This window comes from Triticum urartu, chromosome 3A, assembly GCF_056163025.1.
Source record: "Triticum urartu cultivar PI428250 chromosome 3A, HENAU_Tu73, whole genome shotgun sequence".
NCBI classification, from domain to species: Eukaryota; Viridiplantae; Streptophyta; class Magnoliopsida; order Poales; family Poaceae; genus Triticum; species Triticum urartu.
Genome location: NC_141875.1, coordinates 150485035 through 150504089, shown reverse-complemented (window position 1 = coordinate 150504089; position 19055 = coordinate 150485035). Strand labels below are relative to the sequence as shown.

The following is a 19055-nucleotide window of genomic DNA, read 5'->3' as shown; positions in this document are numbered from 1 at the left end:
TTTCATATATACTACTCCCTCCGTCCCAAATTACTTGTCACAAGTATGGATGTATCTAGATGTATTTTAGTTCTAGATACATCCATTTCTGCGACAAATAATTTGGGACGGAGGGAGTACATGGGAGTGGCAGGTCATAGCATTGCTGAAGCGGACTAAAATTCAGGAGAACTGATGAGAACATAAATTATGTAAAGTGAGGTCTGGGTTTAAAATGTGCAAATTCTATAAACCTTGAACGGGGTGCATAGTACCTTCCAAAGACTATTAACATCAAGATGTAATAAGGAGAGAGAGAAAAATGATTGTAACTATCTTTTCCTTGTTCAAACATTTGAGAAAACTTAGAGAATCCGCCCTGCTGACTTTTGCTCCAATGTTCTCTTTTCCTTCTTTTACCTGCAAAATGAAGCATGTCGCATATTCTGTTTGGCAGAACAAACTGGCAAAATCAATGTCGTTACCAACAGACTTACATATTGCAAGAGGGATTCTAGAAGTATTTATTGCTAACTAAATTCAGGAAAGACCCAAAAGCATAATAATTTTGCAGCCGGTATAAGACTCGTTTCAGCCCTGATGGTGCATCTCGAAGCCCTGCAATCGAAACCGAAACATCACTTCAAATTGAAATCTCTAAACACCAGTTCATCTAACTAATCGAGCAAGTAGCAGTCCTGCAGTGAAGCGCCTAAACACCAATTCAGCTATCCATATTATACACATCTCCGCTACTACAAAATCTAAAAAAAAGAAACTGGACTTGAACCAAGCAAGGAAAGAAGCAAAGCACTTTGTTTTTATAGATTCTATAAAAAACACTTAAGGATGGTTAGCTAAGCGGAACAACAAAGATAAATATTTTAAAATGATTGAACAAGCTTTCGGTGTCCAACTCTTGTTACCCAAGTGAAGTAAATTTTTACCGTCCAGGTTGGTCGTTAAGTTAATAATAAATCAAGTATAGCTATATGATAACATTATCACCTCTTATTTCAATTGGTGCGTGTACCTCAGGTCAGATGCGTGCCTTTGATTCCTCTCATAGTTTTTGGTCCTGTTGATTAGAATTAGTCGCAGGCATAGTTAATGACTGAACTGTAGTGGCAACGAGTTTGCTTGAATGGCCTGGCCTAGTGGCTAGGCTGACTGGTGGTGTAAGTTTAGGAGTGAATTCACTTCTTTAACAAAATAGGAAAGGTGTAGCTTATAGCATGAGGAATCAATGCAAGAAATTAAACTGCTTTCCAAGGAACCACTATTTAGGACAAAAATAACTGCAACTAAGAATTATTATCTATACATAGGTCCCAAAAAATATGAATCTGGTAACAGAAATACCTTGCAATATCTGTAGTGCATACTTAAAATAACAAATTTCTTCCTTAGTCATGCAAGAATGCACAAAGCTCTTTCGCTTGCTGATGAGCAACCTTACTAACGGTCCTACAAATCAAAAGAAAATATTGATTTAAGGAGGAGAAAAAACAGCAAAAACATTTAGATATTGACATAGGCATAGCTTGCAATGATTACGAAATGAGATACAAATGGGAGCGGCCAATTATTTGTTCTTACACTGAGCAGACCGCCTCAACACATCGTCAAGACTACCTTACACCAAGTTAACATGGAGATAAATGCTTATTGACAGAAAGTGAAATGTCCTACGAGGAATAGAAACAACAGGTTGATTATGTAAGAAAAGGCCAACATGTCTGTTTAAAAATAGACCAGAGAGTAGACAGATCGCCCATATGCACTCACCATGCCGTTAGGAATGCAGAAACGATCTTGCAGACACTCCACAACACCAAAGGCCCAACAGGCACCACAATGACCCTGCAATTGTTAACCAATGCATACTAACTTGAGCATTTGATTCAACTTTATAGTGTTTTGGTATGCTCGAGTTACCTTTAAGTTGTATGAAACAAGGTCACATAAGGTGAACCCATCATGTGCTATTATAAAGTTCACACCATGATGAGGCTTCCGCTGGTTTACCTGCCAATCACATCAAAACTTGATTTTACACGTCGTCCTATTTTGAACTATGTAATTGTCACACCCTAGTTAGTTCAAGCATTAGAGTGTGCATCATGTTTAAATTCCTTTTAAATTTGAAATAGGGATGACAGAACCCCCAGCACCCCCCTGAACAACTAGGGTTTACTAAAAACTTTACCAATGAACCTGAAATGCCCTTCTAAAAAGCCCACCCTTTTTGTTTTGGGTTAAAACCTTTGACAAAACTGGTGCACATTTTTCTAGGACATCAAAGGTCATTGGATTAATCCTTATGGTATTTGCATTTGGGAATTTAAATGCTATAAAATATTTTAAATGCTCAAATAATCATAAACTAAAATGTTTGTTGTTGGATATATCATAAGCAGTGGCCATGATTAATTTTATGATTTATGGTAATGCCCTGGTATTTTTAATAAAGCCCTGAAGTTACAGAAATAATAAATAAATAAGAAAAACAGAAAAAAAGGAGAGAGAAACTTACCAGGCGCAGCCCACCAGCCCACCTAGCTCGGCCCAATCGACTGGCTCTTGCCAGTCGTCCTCCTCCTCTCGCCAGGAGGACGACGAGCGCGTGGCCGGCGCCCGCGGCCACACGCCGGCCACCTCCTGCTTCCGCCGACGCCCTGGAGGCGTCTACGAGTGCCACGCCGACCCCCACGTCCCCCCCTCTTTCTTCCCACTCTCCCCGTGGCCTCTCCCCCTCTCTGGCTCTCTCCCCATCTTCCTGCTGACGCAGCCGTCGTCGTCTTGCTGCCGTAGCCGCAGCCACCGTCGTCCCCGTGTCACCCCACCGTGCCCACGAGCTCCGCAACATCTCCCTCGACCTCCTCGACGAGCCACGAGGCCTCGGACGCGCTGCAACGCCGCCACCGCTGCTGTTCCCCTCGTCGGTCATCAGAGATCGTCTTCGATGTTTTGCCGCCTCCCAAGCTTCCCCGAGCCCGCTTCGACGCCCGCTGCACTCACCGTGAGCTTCTCTCTCTCCTCCCCTAGCCACGTCGCTCGAGCTGCCCTCTAATCCCGTTGGCCATCACGGCGAGAGCTCGGCTCCGCCGGCCATGTCGCCGCCATGGCCACAGGTGCGTAAGCTCGATTCCGAGCGCGTCACCACACTCACCACGTTCCTAGGAGCCTAACGCACCACTCCCCGCGCCTCGCCGTGCCCCGTAGCTTCAGGTTCATCCTCGCCCGAACTCCGGCGACCGCCAAGGTCGTCGCCGGCGTCGTTCCCGGCCTCCCCAAGCTCCACTTTCTCCACCAAACGACGCGGCTCGCTCCCCGCGTCACGTAGCTGCTCTCCGCCATTGATTTGGTCGCCGGAGACGCAAACCCGAGCCCCTCCGCCGCGTCTGTCGTCGCCGGCGTCAAGCCGCCGGCGAGTTGACCCTGTTTGACCCCCGTGTGGGCCCAGGTAGACCCCCCTAAGTCTATGACAGGTGGGGCCGGTCTGCTAATCAGTTTAAGATTAGTTTTAACTAATTTTAATTAGTTTAGTCACTGACATGTGGGCCCAGGCCCCACTGACAGTCAATTAGCACTAACATAATTCTGTTAATTAGTTGTGACACTGACAGACAGGGCCCACCAGTCAGGTTTGACCTGGCCGACCCAGTTGACCCGCTGACGTCACACCTATGTCATGCTGACGCATTAATTCAACTACTGGATTTATTCTTTAATAGGAAATTCCAGAAAATAGCCAAATGCAAAGATTTATATATGAAAAATGATCAGAAAAATTCAATTTATCCATCTGTAATGGTTTCATGCATGACAAAATAAGTTAACCTTGCTGTTTAAGCAGAATAAGGTAATGCACTAATAAGGCCATGTTTAATGAGCTAACATTTGAATCTTTGATTCAAATGAGTTCATCCCCTTCTGTTTTAGCTTGCATTAGGCCAAGACACTTTCATCTTGCCATGTCATAGCATGCATCATATTGTTGCATATTGCCATGTGTTGATTATGTTCGGTGTGTCTTTCGTGGTAGGTTCTGCCTCCGAGGATAACCCCGAGTATCCGTCTGAAGGGCAGTACCCTACTACCTCTACAACAGGCAAGCAACCCATTGATCATTCCGATACAAACCCATGTTCTCGCTTCTGCTCTTATTTACTGCATTAAGACAATGCGATTCAAACTGCTGTGTGCTACGGTAGTTGAACCCTTATCCTCTGCATGACCTGTCATTGCCACAGTAACTAGATGAAACCCACTAGCATGTGTAGGAGTTGATTGAGCCATGTATGTGATTCCTACCTTGCTATGCCTGCTATGCTTAGAGTTGTGTCAGGTCTAGTTCATCTGGGTGATGGGCTAGAGTGAAATGTTTATGTCGGTAATGTGAGGGATGTGTTGAACATGTTTTGGTAAAGGTATCGATTAAACATGGTGGGTTGTTTCACTGAGACCGTCCATAAGAACTGAGATCTGTATGTGTTATTTAAGATGCAGTTACTACCGTACATTGGGCCCGAAACCAATGGACCCTCTCGGCTTCTTAATCTCCCTAGTACTCTGTCCAGGAGTTGCAAATAGTTTCTGGTGTTTGTAGGTTATGTGTTGGCGGCCGTGCGTAGCGTTGACCCTAGGGGTGGGCTATGTTGCGGTAGATACACCGTGGCCGGGTATGCCGGGCGCCCGTTTGGCGTCTCGGGACCCTGTTCACATCGTTCGGGGCCATATGTGGAAACCTCGGCCGGACTCCCTGTGGATGGAACCTGGATAGGCGATAAACCTGGACTAGAGACTTAAGTGTTTAGGTAGGCCGTGGCCAACACCCTCGCTGGGCTTCCGCTTGAAGGCTGCCGAGTACATGTCGTGTAAACGGCGGTAAGTGGTGAAAGCGTGTATGAAGAAGTATACCCCTGCAGGGTTAACATCATCTATTCGACTAGTCGCGTCCGCGGTGAAGGACTACTTGGTTGCCTATACAGTTCATAGACAAGTTAATGAATACTACTAAAAGACTCAAGATAAGTGTGAGTACCGAGGATGGCCCTCTCGTAGGATGACGAGAGAGGATCCCCGGTGGAGTATTGTGTTGGTGAGTAGTGGACTCGTGTGCGAAAACTATTTTACTAGTGGAGTTCCATAGGATAGCTTAGCCAAGAGTCAAAGCTGGCTTGCTGCAATAACCCCACCACCTTCTTGAGAATGAGCATGTATAGTAGGTTCTGTTGTAAGACTTGCTGAGTACCTTTGTACTCATGTTTGCTTAATTACTATTTTCAGACGACAACACCGCCCCCTCCGATGGGTTCTACGTAGACCTTGACGTCGACGAGTGACTAGCCACCCAGGTGGTGATCCTGGCCATGGAGGGCCCTATGTAGATAGACAGGCTTCGAGAAGCCTTCTTTCTTTCTAGTGTCTGTACTCAGACTAGTTGCTTCCGCTTGTGCTTGAATGATTGTATGACTTGAGTGTCGGGTCATGTGACCCCTATCTGTATGAACATGTTATGTATGGCTCTCTGGAGCCTTTAAATAAAGTACTTGAGTTGTAGAGTTTTGTTGTGATGCCATGTTGTATGTACTCATATCGGGCATATTGTGTGTATGATTGAAATGCTTGGTATGAGTGGGATCCGACAATCTAGTTGTTTATCCTTGGCAGCCTTTCTTATGGGGAAATGTAGTCTAGTGTTCCTCGAGCCATAGTAGTCCGCTACAGCCCGGTTCACCGGAGTCCTGGTAGCCCAGCACTACTGCTCAGGACACTTGACTGGCCGGCATGTGTTTCACGTCGTTCCTATGTCTGTCCCTTCGGGGAAATGTCACGCGGTGACATCCGGAGTCCTGCCTAGCCTGCTACAGCCCGGGTTCCCCGGAGTCCTGTTAGCCCAGTGCTACAGCCCGGAATCACTCGCTGATGACCGACATGCTCGATGTGATTCATGTATGCCTGTCTCCATAGGTCTGTGCCGCTTTGGGTTCACGACTAGCCATGTCGGCCCGGGTTCTCTGTCATATGGATGCTAGCGACACTATCATGTACGTGAGCCAAAAGGCGCAAACGGCCCCGGGCCATGGTAAGGCGACACCCATGGGATACCGTGCGTGAGGCCGCAAAGTGATATGAGGTGTTACCGGCTAGATTGATGTGACTTGGAATCGGGGTCCTGATAGTAATCCTAAATCTTCCACATAAAAAGAAGTCTCAAAGCTTATTCACAGAGGCTCCTAGTCCTAGCACCTCCATACATAGAGAACTGGTCTAAATTTTGAAATGACATCTCCAACAATATTCAGAATACAGCCAATACCGTTAAGCATTCGGGTGGATCTTGGAGGAATTAATCAGAATAAGCATTGAAAACAGTGCAATTAGAATTGCATACAAAATAAATTTGGAGGTTGCATATGTTAATAGCATAAGCTGCACCCTGATGACACTATGGAAATAGCAAGCGTATACTTTCAACTTTCAACAACACTGAAGGCTTAAGCTCAGGGATTTCTTTTCTGTAAACAGATAAATGTGTGTTTCCTGTATTTAGCTTAGGAATTTACAAATATTTTAAAAAATACTACAAAACATCAAGAAACAGGGGTCCAAAAGAAAGCATGTTTAGTGATGATATAACTAAGCAAGGAAAATCTTCAACTGATGGATAAAAAGGCAGGCAGGGAAAGAGCGCATCTGAACAAAATACCTGGTAGAGATCAGCAGATCCAGACACACAAGTTGCCAACACCCCCTTCATACCAGGGTAGCCCTGCAAAACCCCTCAAAATGATTAGTGGCATTCAATCATTCATCAGTGCTTGCAGAAATAAAATTGGAAATATAACAAAGAAAGTAATCAGGACAAACTCTTTTGCAGAAGTGCACTCTAAATTCAGATCAAACTGCAAAAAATAGTTACTGAACCTAGCCTTGTTATGGTACCTATTCAAACTAAACTAAGTACAAAATATAGATAGCAAATTTAATGAAAGTAGAACGCACGCGTCTGCTTGAACAACTCTAGCAACCTGTGATATGCCAATCATGATACGACGGTGGCGACATGCGCGCGAGCGATGGGAAGGCAAGGAGGAGAAAAAGGCGAGGTGGTGGAGGAGGAGCCGAGGGCGACGGCGGCGTCCTTGGCCGAGCACACGCACGGAAGGGAGAGGGAGGGGTGCAGCGGCTCGTGGGGGTCAAGGGGAAGGAGATAGGGGGCTAGGGTTCATTTGGTTGCTGGGGTGGGGAGTGGGTCGAGAGCCGCGAGACGCGGGTGATTGGGTGCGGAGCGCCTGAGCTGATTGGGGCAAATCCTTCTGCACGCGGAAAGGGCCAACCCATCCAACAAGCACCCGACATGAGCCCACTTGTCATTGGACTACGAAAACGACCGTGAGGTAAAATTAGGTTTGACTGCAGGTGAAGATCCGACGGTTCAGACGCGCCAGAAGGCAGATCGGACGGCCATCGAAGGAAGCGATCGAGGGAGCCTTCTCCATGCGAGTTGGCTAGCCTCTGTATCTTCTATGCTATATCTAAATAGATAGCCCCTACTAACATATTTCTCTCAACATGTAAGCATGCCACCTCATCATTCAACATGCATAGAAAAAGGCCCACCTCAACATGCAACTATGCATATTAAAAATCCACTTCATCATGCAACCAAGTATACATGTAAAATTCCATTCTATTATGCTATTTACATCAAATTCTTATACTTTCAAAAACAATTATTTCAAATATTGATGTTTCGTGTAACCAAAAACCTCATTGAAATATTGCAAAATATTCCCGCAACAACGTGCGGGGCATCATCTAGTAGTTTTAAATAAAGCAAACCACCAAAATAATAAAATCCAACAAACGTTCACACCACACACGCACGCACACACATAGTATGCCTTTTTTATGTAAAGAAAATCCTGAGCAGCGATGGATACAAAAGATCTTAATTAGATTCATCTGAATGATCTTTCTCAGCAATTCTTTGATTACAAGACACCTAAAAAACAAGTAACACTCATACTTCTGTTTGGTAATCTGAATGATCCCAACGGGTTGCAGAGATCAGATTGAGAAAATTACATTTAGAAACCAGAGGAGGAAGCCCGCCAGTGATCCCGAAAATGGAAGTCGAAGATTACCTATGCAACACTATTAACCGCCACCATATAACACAAACCATAATCTAAATAATACTACTTGGATGCACCTGCTTACCCTCCCGATGGTGGTCTCACCGCAGTCGCGGGTTTTTGTCCGTCGGAGCCATGTAGAACCATGTCCACCCCGGCTTTCATGTCGTCTCCCGACGTCGAGGATGCATCGGCCAAGGTAGCGACTACAGCGAAACGGGACGGTAGGTGGCAGGTAGAAGCCGACTTGGCGACGGCGTCAGGCTGCAGGTGGACACGGGCGGCCCGCGGTGCCTAGTTATAAGCCCACAAAAATCATGCTCGCATATCGTCCCAAAGTTCTTCAGCTTCAACCTTTCCACTAGGCGAAGATGATGAAGTTCTTTAGTTTCAGCCCAAACTGACGATCCACCTTAGCACCTCACATTTTGACACCTCCAACTTTGCTACTGTCAACACTGCTGCCTCCGTGCTTTTGCACCCAGTTGGAGTAAGCTTGTTCTGTTGCCTGCCTAGTATTGAACCCTCTATGGCTGCTGTTGCTATACAATGCCACTTTGTGCACTGGTTTCTTCCCATGAACTGTAAACCACTGAAACCTTACCGATGAACACGGCATACCACTTTCCCTAGCAATGCACAAGAGCAAGAGTTGAAGCAGCAAATCAATGGAGCACACAAGTAGCAAGCAAAGTAGCACACAAACAATAATGGAGCAGAAGAGAAGAAGTAAAGCATGCATGATCATACGACATAGCAAGTTCTACCTAGCACTACCATGGTGTTATCCTACCACCACATCCAAAAGAGGGTGTCGTCCTACCACCATAAGTTCACCATCATCGTGAGGAGTTAGTATATACCACCTCACCAAAATATACAGACCATCAAATAGTTTTCCAGCCCTAGCTACACAACATGTACGTCATCATCGTCATCGTCGTCGTCGTCGCCACCACCATTGCCATCACCGTCGGGGATCATGCACGCTCACAGGCAGCACTACTCTAGTAGTAGTGCTTTCCCAGCCAGCTCCTGAGCCACAACACCCTGTGAGTGTCTGCCATGGCAACAAACCCAGCACCCTGGGCCTTGGTGTCAAGCAGGTGGCTGAGAGCTGCCATGAGAGCCTCGTCGCTGAAGCCACCCTGGGTCATGACAGCGCCATACAGGTCAGGGTGGACATCGAGGGGCTTGCACTCCCTGATGGATGTTGCCACCTCCTTCACCGCCTCAGTCATGCTGCAAAAGACATTGATCTCCTCCTCCATTAGGCCTCCTCTCTTCCTCTTCCTATCATGGACAGGGTCAAAGGGCTTGTCAGGGCCATCAAGGACCTCGGCGTCCGGGGTCCCAGGGAAGTTTGGCATGGAAGAACCAAGGGGCTCCCCCGAGCCCATGACATGCTTTCCAGTTGCCAGCCCGAAGGAGAAGATGTGTTGCATCTGGTTGTACTTCTGTATGGGTGTGTTGAGGAACTCAACGTCCTATGGGTGGTCCTAAGAATGAAACACAAGTGTTGTAGTTACGATTAGGAGTAGGCAATGGTGGACAATATGAAAAGGAAGAGGATTGTGAGCTAACCGCGACATGGCCGGCGTAGTGCTCTGCCTCTAGAGCTATGGAGAAAGTGTTCTCATCCCATGAGGCACCGCTAAGGTCTCTCAGCTTGGACACTTGGATCCATCGACCTCTCCACTTCCTCAGGTGGTTGTACACCTGGGTGGCGGACACCTCCTTCCCACAGAACTCGAACACCTGCTTCGCAACGGTGTTCAAGTGCACCTCCTTGAAGCCCTTGTCAGTCTTAACTCCACTTGAAATGATCTCACACATCTTGTTCAGCACGAACGTGGACATGAACGACTGCCACTTCATGTTGTTCGACCTACCATCCTTCTTTGCCTTTGTTGTTGCTACCTTGATGCAGCGGCGGCAGCAGCAGCAGGAGTTTGCTCAACGAGCACTACCGGCACATAGACAGAATCAGACGCGAACACCTTTGAATCAGGTGCTGGTGTCGCTTGAAGCTACGTCGGTATTTCCACAAAGAGGAAAGGATGATGCAGCACAACGACGGTAGGTATTTCCCTCAGATATGAAACCAAGGTTATCGAACAAGTAGGAGAACCAAGCAACACAACGTAAACAGCCCCTGCACACAGATAACAAGTCCTCGCAACCCGACGTGTTAAATGGGTTCTCAACCCCTTCCGGGTACGGCGCCTCAAGATAGGCAAACAGACGTGAGATAAAATTGTAGTAGATTGATAGATCGAACGCCAAATAAAATAAATAAGAATAAACTGCAGAAAGGTATTTTTGTATTTTTGGTTTAATAAATCTTAAAATAAATGGCAAAGGAATTGTAGATCGCAAAGGCAAATATATGAGAAAGAGACCCGGGGGCCATAGTTTCACTAGTGGCTTCTCTCGAGAAAAATAGCAAACGGTGGGTGAACAAATTACTGTTGGGAAATTGATAGAACTTCAAATACTCATGACGATATCCAGGCAATGGTCATTATATAGGTATCACGTCCAAGATTAGTAGACCGACTCCTTCCTGCATCTACTACTATTACTCCACACATCGACCGCTATCTAGCATGCATCTAGTGTATTAAGTTCATGGAGAAATGGAGTAATGCAATAAGAACGATGACATGATGTAGAAAAGATCTATCTATGTAGAGATAGACCCCACCATTTTATCCTTAGTAACAATGATACATATGTGTTACTTCCCCTTTTGTCACTGGGATCAAGCACTGTAAGATCAAACCCACTACAAAGCACCTCTTCCCATTGAAAGATAAATAGTTCAAGTTGGCCAAACAAAACCAAAATATCGTAGAAGAAATACGAGGCTATAAGCAATCATGCATAAAACAGATCAAAGAAACTCAAATACTTTCATGGATATAAAAAGATAGTTCTGATCATAAACTCAAAGTTCATCGATCCAACAAACACATCGCAAAAGAGTTACATCATATGGATCTCCAAGAGACCATTGTATTGAGAATCAAGAGAGAGAGAGAGAGAGGAAGCCATCTAGCTACTAACTACGGACCCGAAGGTCTACAAAGAACTACTCACGCATCATTGGAGAGGCACCAATGGAGGTGGTGAACCCCATCCGAGATGGTGTCTAGATTGGATCTGGTGGTTCTGGACTCTGCGGCGGCTGGATCAATATTTTGTCCACTCCCCTAGGGTTTTGGGAATATTGGGGTATTTATAGAGCAAAGAGATGGTCCGAGGGGCACCCGAGGTGGGCACAACCCACCAGGGCGCGCCTGGGCCTCCTGACGTGCCCTGGTGGGTTGTGCTCTCCTCGGAGCACCCCCAGGCGCAGCCAGGGCCCATTATGTTCCTTCTAGTCCAAAAAATCTCCACAAAGTTTCATTGCGTTTGGAGGACAAAATTACTGTTCTGACCTAAAGGGCTAACAAATCGAGATTTGACATCGGTTCAATTTTTTTTCGATTCTGACCTCTTTGGGTGATGCCAACATCCATGGCGTCTCGGTTGCGAAGCAGACGCCAGGCATCCTGGCGTCTGGACCCTGGCCCGCACTGCCCGCCTGCCCGTTGACCTGCTGATGTGGCAAAGGGGCCAAACGCCAGGAACCCTGGCGTCTGGCCCCGGTAACTGGATAACCCCAGATGAGAGTGTGTGGGACCCACCCCACACACTTTCCCCAATCAACCAACCCGAGCTTGAAGAACACTTGGAGCTCTCACACTCTCTCCCACCCCTCAAGCTCCCCCTCAAATCCTCTCCAAAAGGTGCATCCCGTAGGTGGATCTTTCCATCACTTTGTTGCTCTTGGTAATCTCCCCCAAATCACCCAATTTTTTGGTTAAATCTTGTTATTTTGGTTGCATTTTATACTTGTTGGTGGAACCCTGCTTCATGTTTTCTCCCATATTGTAGTGTGAATGTCTTGGTTAACTTTGGTAATATAGTAATATACATGGTGTGTGGTAGTAATATTTGCTTCTTGAGTAGAAAGATTGGGGGTTAGGGTTAGTTAGTGTTTAGGGTCAACTTTGCTTAGTGTGTAGTAGGAATAATTTAGTGTTGATATGATTTGTATATAATGAAATGTTTTTGGATAAACACCAATTCTCATTGATGCTTAAATGCATTCATGTTGTTTTTAGATGGAGAGACTTATCAATGTTCATTACATGGACAAGGAGGCATTTTTGAGTAACAATGCCGACATGGGTGAGGAACCATTGGTTTTTGATACAAGCCCTAGCTATGATGATGTTGTTGCAAAAGTAAGACATGTATTAAAGTGGATGGACACCAATGTTGATGTTAAGTTAATAGGAAGGTATGGTGTTGGAGTTGGAGCCAAATCTTGCTTGAAAAGTATGCTTATCACCTTAGATTTGCATTGGGATGTATACAAGGAAAAAGTTACCCAATCGGAAGACAAGTCACTTGAATTGTTTGCCACCAAGGTTGAATCTCATCGGGTTACAATTGGTTTGAACCGGCATGTCTCTTCCCCAATGGATGACATGAGCGAGAGGACAATGGTGCCACTTGTTGATCATAGGGTTGTGGTTGATGCCCCCAATGCTTATCGCCAACCACGTCCCCCTTTACCATCTAGTGAAGCAAATGAGGTTGAGTTGTATGCCCCCAATGCTTCTAGCCAACCACCAACTAGCCAAGCAAATGAAGTTGAGGTGATTGCTAGTGACAAAGTAATTCAAGAGGATGAATATTATCATGATGACGACGAAGAGCAAGAAGAAGGGTTTCATGGTTATGATGTTGGTGACTTGGATGCGTACATAGCGCAAAAGGACATGGATCGTGAGTTGCCTTTTAGGCATCAATATGCGTATGACTCGGATGATGAAGGTCCGGGGGAAGAGTTGGACGAGGATGGATTCACAAAGGAGGAAAACCAAATCCACTTTGAGCTGACAGGCTTAGAAAAAATAACTCACTTGTTTAAAGATCTCAGTCTTGCCCATAAAGCTGTTGTTGACAGTGGAATGAGAATGACGGCGATTGAGCCAACACCATGCCCGGATCCAAGAGAACCAAGGGTGGAGAAGGAGGACGAGAATGCTTATTTGAAGAAAGGAGTGAAGTTTCTGAGCTTGCCTATGCTGAAGTTTTGGTTGTCTGACTATGCCATTCGGAACCATAGGAAAATTTATGCTAAGCACTCCGACATGAAGTTGCGTTACACCATGAAGTGCGAGCAAGAAGGATGCCCATGGAAGGTTCGTGCTAGAAAGCTTAAATAAACTGAAGAATGGGTGTTAAGAAGTTGTGTTTCCACTCATAGGTGCAAACCGCCATCTAAACGACTTCGAACGACACACCGTAAACTCACATCTGATTACCTCGGATACAAATGGATGAAAGACATAGGCTTTGATCCCACTGTGAAAGTGAGGTTTCTCATGCGGACGGTGAAAAAACAATTTGGTTATGAAGTCAAGTATGGGAAGGCATGGAAGGCAAAGGCAAATGCTATTAGGATGTTGTATGGTGGTTATGAAGAAGCATACAACTAGCTCCCGAGGTTGTTGGGCGCGATTGCACATAAGAACCTGGGCATGTTTCATGTGGTCAAGGATCACGAGGGAGTGTTCCACCATGCCTTCTGGAGTTATGGACAATGTGTGGAGGCGTTTGAGCATTGTCGTCCGGTCTTGTCTATAGATGGCTGATGTCTACTACACAACCTTCTTCTTGTAGACGTTGTTGGGCCTCCAAGTGCAGAGGTTTGTAGGACAGTAGCAAATTTCCCTCAAGTGGATGACCTAAGGTTTATCAATCCGTAGGAGGCGTAGGATGAAGATGGTATCTCTCAAGCAACCCTGCAACCAAATAACAAAGAGTCTCTTGTGTCCCCAACACACCCAATATAATGGTAAATTGTATAGGTGCACTAGTTCGGCGAAGAGATGGTGATACAAGTGGTATATGGATAGTAGATAAAGGTTTTTGTAATCTAAAATTATAAAAACAGCAAGGTAACTAATGATAAAAGTGAGCGTAAACGGTATTGCAATGCGTGGAAATAAGGCCTAGGGTTCATACTTTCGCTAGTGTAAGTTCCCTCAACAATAATAGCATAATTAGATCACATAACTATCCCTCGACATGCAACAAAGAGTCACTCCAAAGTCACTAATAGCGGAGAACGAACGAAGAGATTATGGTAGGGTACGAAACCACCTCAAAGTTATTCTTTCCAATCAATCCGTTGGGCTATTCCTATAAGTGTCACAAATAGCCTTAGAGTTCGTACTAGAATAACACCTTAAGGCACAAATCAACCAAAACCCTAATGTCACCTAGATACTCCAATGTCACCTCAAGTATCCGTGGGTATGATTATACGATAGGCATCACACAATCTCAGATTCATCTATTCAACCAACACATAGAACCTCAAAGAGTGCCCCAAAGTTTCTACCGGAGAATCACGCCGAAAACGTGTGCCAACCCCTATGCATAGGTTCATGGGTGGAACCCGCAAGTTGATCACCAAAACATACATCAAGTGAATCACGTGGTATCCCATTGTCACCACAGATACGCATGGCAAGACATACATCAAGTGTTGTCAAATCTTTAAAGACTCAATCCGATAAGATTACTTCAAGGGGAAAACTCAATTCATTACAAGAGAGTAGAGGGGGAGGAGAAACATAAGATCCAACTATAATATCAAAGCTCGCGATACATCAAGATCGTGCCAAATCAAGAACACGAGAGAGAGAGATCAAACACATAGCTACTAGTACATACCCTCAGCCCCGAGGGAGAACTACTCCCTCCTCGTCATGGAGAGCACCGGGATGATGAAGATGGCCACCGGAGAGGGATTGCCCCCTCCGGCAGGGTGCCGAAACGGGTCTAGATTGGCTCTCGGTGGCTATGGAGGCTTCTGGCGGTGGAACTCCCGATCTATTGTGTTCTCGGATGTTTTTAGGGTATATGGAGATATATAGGCGGAAGAAGTACGTCAGGGGAGCCACGAGGGGCCCACGAGGGTGGAGGGCGCGCCCTAGGGGGGTGGGCGCGCCCCCCAACCTCGTGGCTCCCTCGAAGCTTCCCTTACGTAGTCTCCAAGTCTTCTGGGCTTCTTTCCTTCCAAAAATGAGTTCCGTGAAGTTTCGGGCCAATTGGACTCCGTTTGATTTTCCTTTTCTTCAAAACCCTAAAACAAGGTAAAAACAGAAACTGGCACTGGGCTCTGGGTTAATAGGTTAGTCCCAAAAATGATATAAAAGTGTATAATAAAGCCCATAAACATCCAAAACAGTAGATAATATAGCATGGAGCAATCAAAAATTATAGATACGTTGGAGACATATCAGCATCCCCAAGCTTAATTCCTGCTCGTCCTCGAGTAGGTAAATGATAAAAACAGAATTTTTGATGTGGAGTGCTACTTGGCATAATTTCAATGTAATTCTTCTTAATTGTGGTATGAATATTCAGATCCATAAGATTCAAGACAGAAGTTCATATTGACATAAAAATAATAATACTTCAAGCATACTAACTGAGCAATTATGTCTTCTCAAAATAACATGGCCAAAGAAAGTTATCCCTACAAAATCATATAGTCTGGCTATGCTCCATCTTCACCACACAAAATATTTAAATCATGCACAACCCCGATGACAAGCCAATCAATTGTTTCATACTTTTGATGTTCTCAAACTTTTTCAATCTTCACGCAATATATGAACGTGAGCCATAGATATAACACTATAGGTGGAATAGAAGGGTGGTTGTGGAGAAGACAAAAAGGGAGAAGATAGTCTCACATCAACTAGGCGTATCAACGGGCTATGGAGATGCCCATCAATAGATATCAATGTGAGCGAGTAGGGATTGCCATGCAACGGATGCACTAGAGCTATAAGTGTATGAAAGCTCAACAAAAGAAACTAGTGGGTGTGTATCCAACTCGCTTGCTCACGAAGACCTTGGGCATTTTGAGGAAGCCCATCATTGGAATATACAAGCCAAGTTCTATAATGAAAATTTCCCACTACTATATGAAAGTGACAACATAGGAGACTCTCTATCATGAAGATCATGGTGCTACTTTGAAGCACAAGTGTGGTAAAAGGATAGCAGCATTGCCCCTTCTCTCTTTTCTCTCATTTTTATTTTTTTATTTGGTCCTTCTTTTTTTATATGGCCTCTTTTCTTTCTCCCTTTTTTATTTGGGCTTCTTTTGCCTCTTTTATTTATTTTTCGTCCGGAGTCTCATCCCGACTTGTGGGGGAATCATAGTCTCCATCATACTTTCCTCACTGGGACAATGCTCTAATAATGATGATCATCACACTTTTATTTTTCTTACAACTCAACAATTACAACTCCATACTTAGAACAAAATATGACTCTATATGAATGCCTCCGGCAGTGTACCGGGATATGCAATATGACAATGATGGAGTGTGTAATAATAAACGGAACAATGGAAAGTTGCATGACAATATATCTCGGAATGGCTATGGAAATGCCATAATAGGTAGGTATGGTGGCTGTTTTGAGGAAGGTATATGGTGGGTTTATGGTACCGGCGAAAGTTGCGCGGTACTAGAGAGGCTAGCAATGGTGGAAGGGTGAGAGTGCGTATAATCCATGGACTCAACATTAGTCATAAAGAACTCACATACTTATTGCAAAAATCTATTAGTTATCAAAACAAAGTATTACATGCATGCTCCTAGGGGGATAGATTGGTAGGAAAAGACCATCGCTCGTCCCCGACCGCCACTCATAAGGAGGACAATCAATAAATAAATCATGCTCCGACTTCATCACATAACGGTTCACCATACGTGCATGCTACAGGAATCACAGACTTCAACACAAGTATTTCTCAAATTCACAACTACTCAACTAGCACGACTTTTATATTATTACCTCCATATCTCAAAACAATCATCAAGCATCAAGCTTCTCTTAGTATTCAAAACACTCATAAGAAAATTTTACTAATCTTGGATACCTAGCATATTAGGATTTTAAGCAAATTACCATGCTATTTAAGACTCTCAAAATAATCTAAGTGAAGCATGAGAGTTCATCTATTTCTACAAAATAAAACCACCACCGTGCTCTAAAAGGATATAAGTGAAGCACTAGAGCAACGACAAACTACTCCGAAAGATATAAGTGATGATCAACGAGTAGTCGAATAATTATGCAACTATGTGAAGACTCTCTAACATTTAATACTTTTAGATCTTGGTATTTTATTCAAACAGCAAGCAAAGCTAAAGAAAATGACATGACGCTCCAAGAAAAACACATATCATGTGGTAAATAAAAATATAGCTCCAAGTAAAGTTACCGATGAACGAAGACGAAAGAGGGGATGCCTTCTGGGGCATCCCCAAGCTTAGGATCTTGTTTGTCCTTGAATATTACCTTGGGGTTCCTTGGGCATCCCCAAGATTAGTCTCTTGCCACTCCTTATTCCATAGTCCATCGAATCTTTACCCAAAACTTGAAAACTTCACAACACAAAACTTAACAGAAAACTCGTGAGCTCCATTAGCGAAAGAAAACAAAAGACCACTTCAAGTTACTGTAATGAACTCATTATTTATTTATATTGGTGTTAAACCTACTGTATTCCAACTTCTCTATGGTTTATAAACTATTTTACTAGCCATAGATTCATCAAAATAAGTAAACAACACAATGAAAACAGAATCTGTCAAAAACAGAACAGTCTGTAGTAATCTAAATCAAACGTATACTTCTGGAACCCATAAAATTCTCAAATAAATTGATGGACCTGAGGAATTTATCGATTAATCATCTGCAAAAATAATTAACTAAATAGCACTCTCGAATAAAAAATGGCAGCAATTCTCGTGAGCGCTAAAGTTTCTGTTTTTTTACAGCATGATCAACAAGACTTTCCCCAAGTCTTCCCAAAGGTTCTACTTGGCAAAAACACTAACTAAAAGCATAGAACCACATCTGAACAGAGGCTAGATGAATTATTTATTACTAAACAGGAACAAAAAGCAAGGAACTAAAATAAAATTGGGTTGCCTCCCAACAAGCGCTATCGTTTAACGCCCCTAGCTAGGCATGATGATTTCAACGACGCTCACATAAAAGATAAGAATTGAAACATAAAGAGAGCATCATGAATAATATGACTAGCACATTTAAGTCTAACATACTTCCTATTCATAGGGATTTTTTGAGCAAACAACTTATGGGAACAAGAATCAACTTGCATAGGAAGGTAAAACAAGCATAACTTCAAAATTTTAAGCACATAGAGAGGAAACTTGATATTATTGCAATTCCTACAAGCATATGTTCCTCCCTCATAATAATTTTCAGTAGCATCATGAATGAATTAAACAATATAACCAGCACCTAAAGCATTCTTTTCATGATCTACAAGCATAGAATTTTTATTACTCTCCACATAAGCAAATTTCTTCTCATGAATAATAGTGGGAGCATCATAAGGAACTCAAATACTATAAATTGTTTCCACATTAAAAGAGTAATGTTCAGAGAAGGGGTAACCATAATCATGACAAGTTTTAGAAATATAATCACTACTTTTTATATCATAAGTATCATCACAATAATCATCATAAGTAGGAGGCATGCCATCCTCATTATAAATTTGCATATCAAAACTTGGGAGACTAAAAATATCATCTTCATTAATCATAGCTTCCCCAAGCTTGGGACAAACATTAATTGCAGCAAATATATTCTCAAAAACACCATCTTTATCAAACATAGCACCCCAAGATTGGGCCTTTTCATATTATAAGCATAATCACTCTCATCATTAATAGTATGGATAGCACCAATAGTATAGCAATTATCATATTCTTCCAAGCAAGTGCCAAAAAGATTTTCAAGATC

At 43.8% G+C, this 19055-nt stretch overlaps 1 protein-coding gene across 1 annotated transcript; it reads right to left on the bottom strand.

The window, feature by feature from the left end:
* Positions 1–217: 217 nt before the first annotated feature.
* Positions 218–6892, bottom strand: LOC125548197 (isoamylase 3, chloroplastic-like). The gene is made up of 7 exons (XM_048711865.2): positions 6695–6892; positions 1918–2007; positions 1768–1842; positions 1579–1667; positions 1342–1446; positions 477–597; positions 218–399 (listed from the first exon to the last, which is right to left on the bottom strand). Exons 1-4 carry the CDS (start codon positions 6743–6745, stop codon positions 1626–1628), a joined length of 258 nt encoding a protein of 85 aa, XP_048567822.2. The 5' UTR covers positions 6746–6892; the 3' UTR covers positions 218–399; positions 477–597; positions 1342–1446; positions 1579–1625.
* Positions 6893–19055: the final 12163 nt, after the last annotated feature.

What these genes read in the sequence shown, in the direction of transcription:
- LOC125548197 (XM_048711865.2), bottom strand. Translation starts at nt 6,745, where the DNA reads ATGAAGGGGGTGTTGGCAACTTGTGTGTCTGGATCTGCTGATCTCTAC. An exon ending in TTGTTTCATACAACTTAAAG is followed by an intron (nt 1,843 to 1,917) that starts GTAACTCGAGCA and finishes TAACAATTGCAG; the next exon opens with GGTCATTGTGGTGCCTGTTG. An exon ending in TCTGCATTCCTAACGGCATG is followed by an intron (nt 1,668 to 1,767) that starts GTGAGTGCATAT and finishes TATTCCTCGTAG; the next exon opens with GACATTTCACTTTCTGTCAA.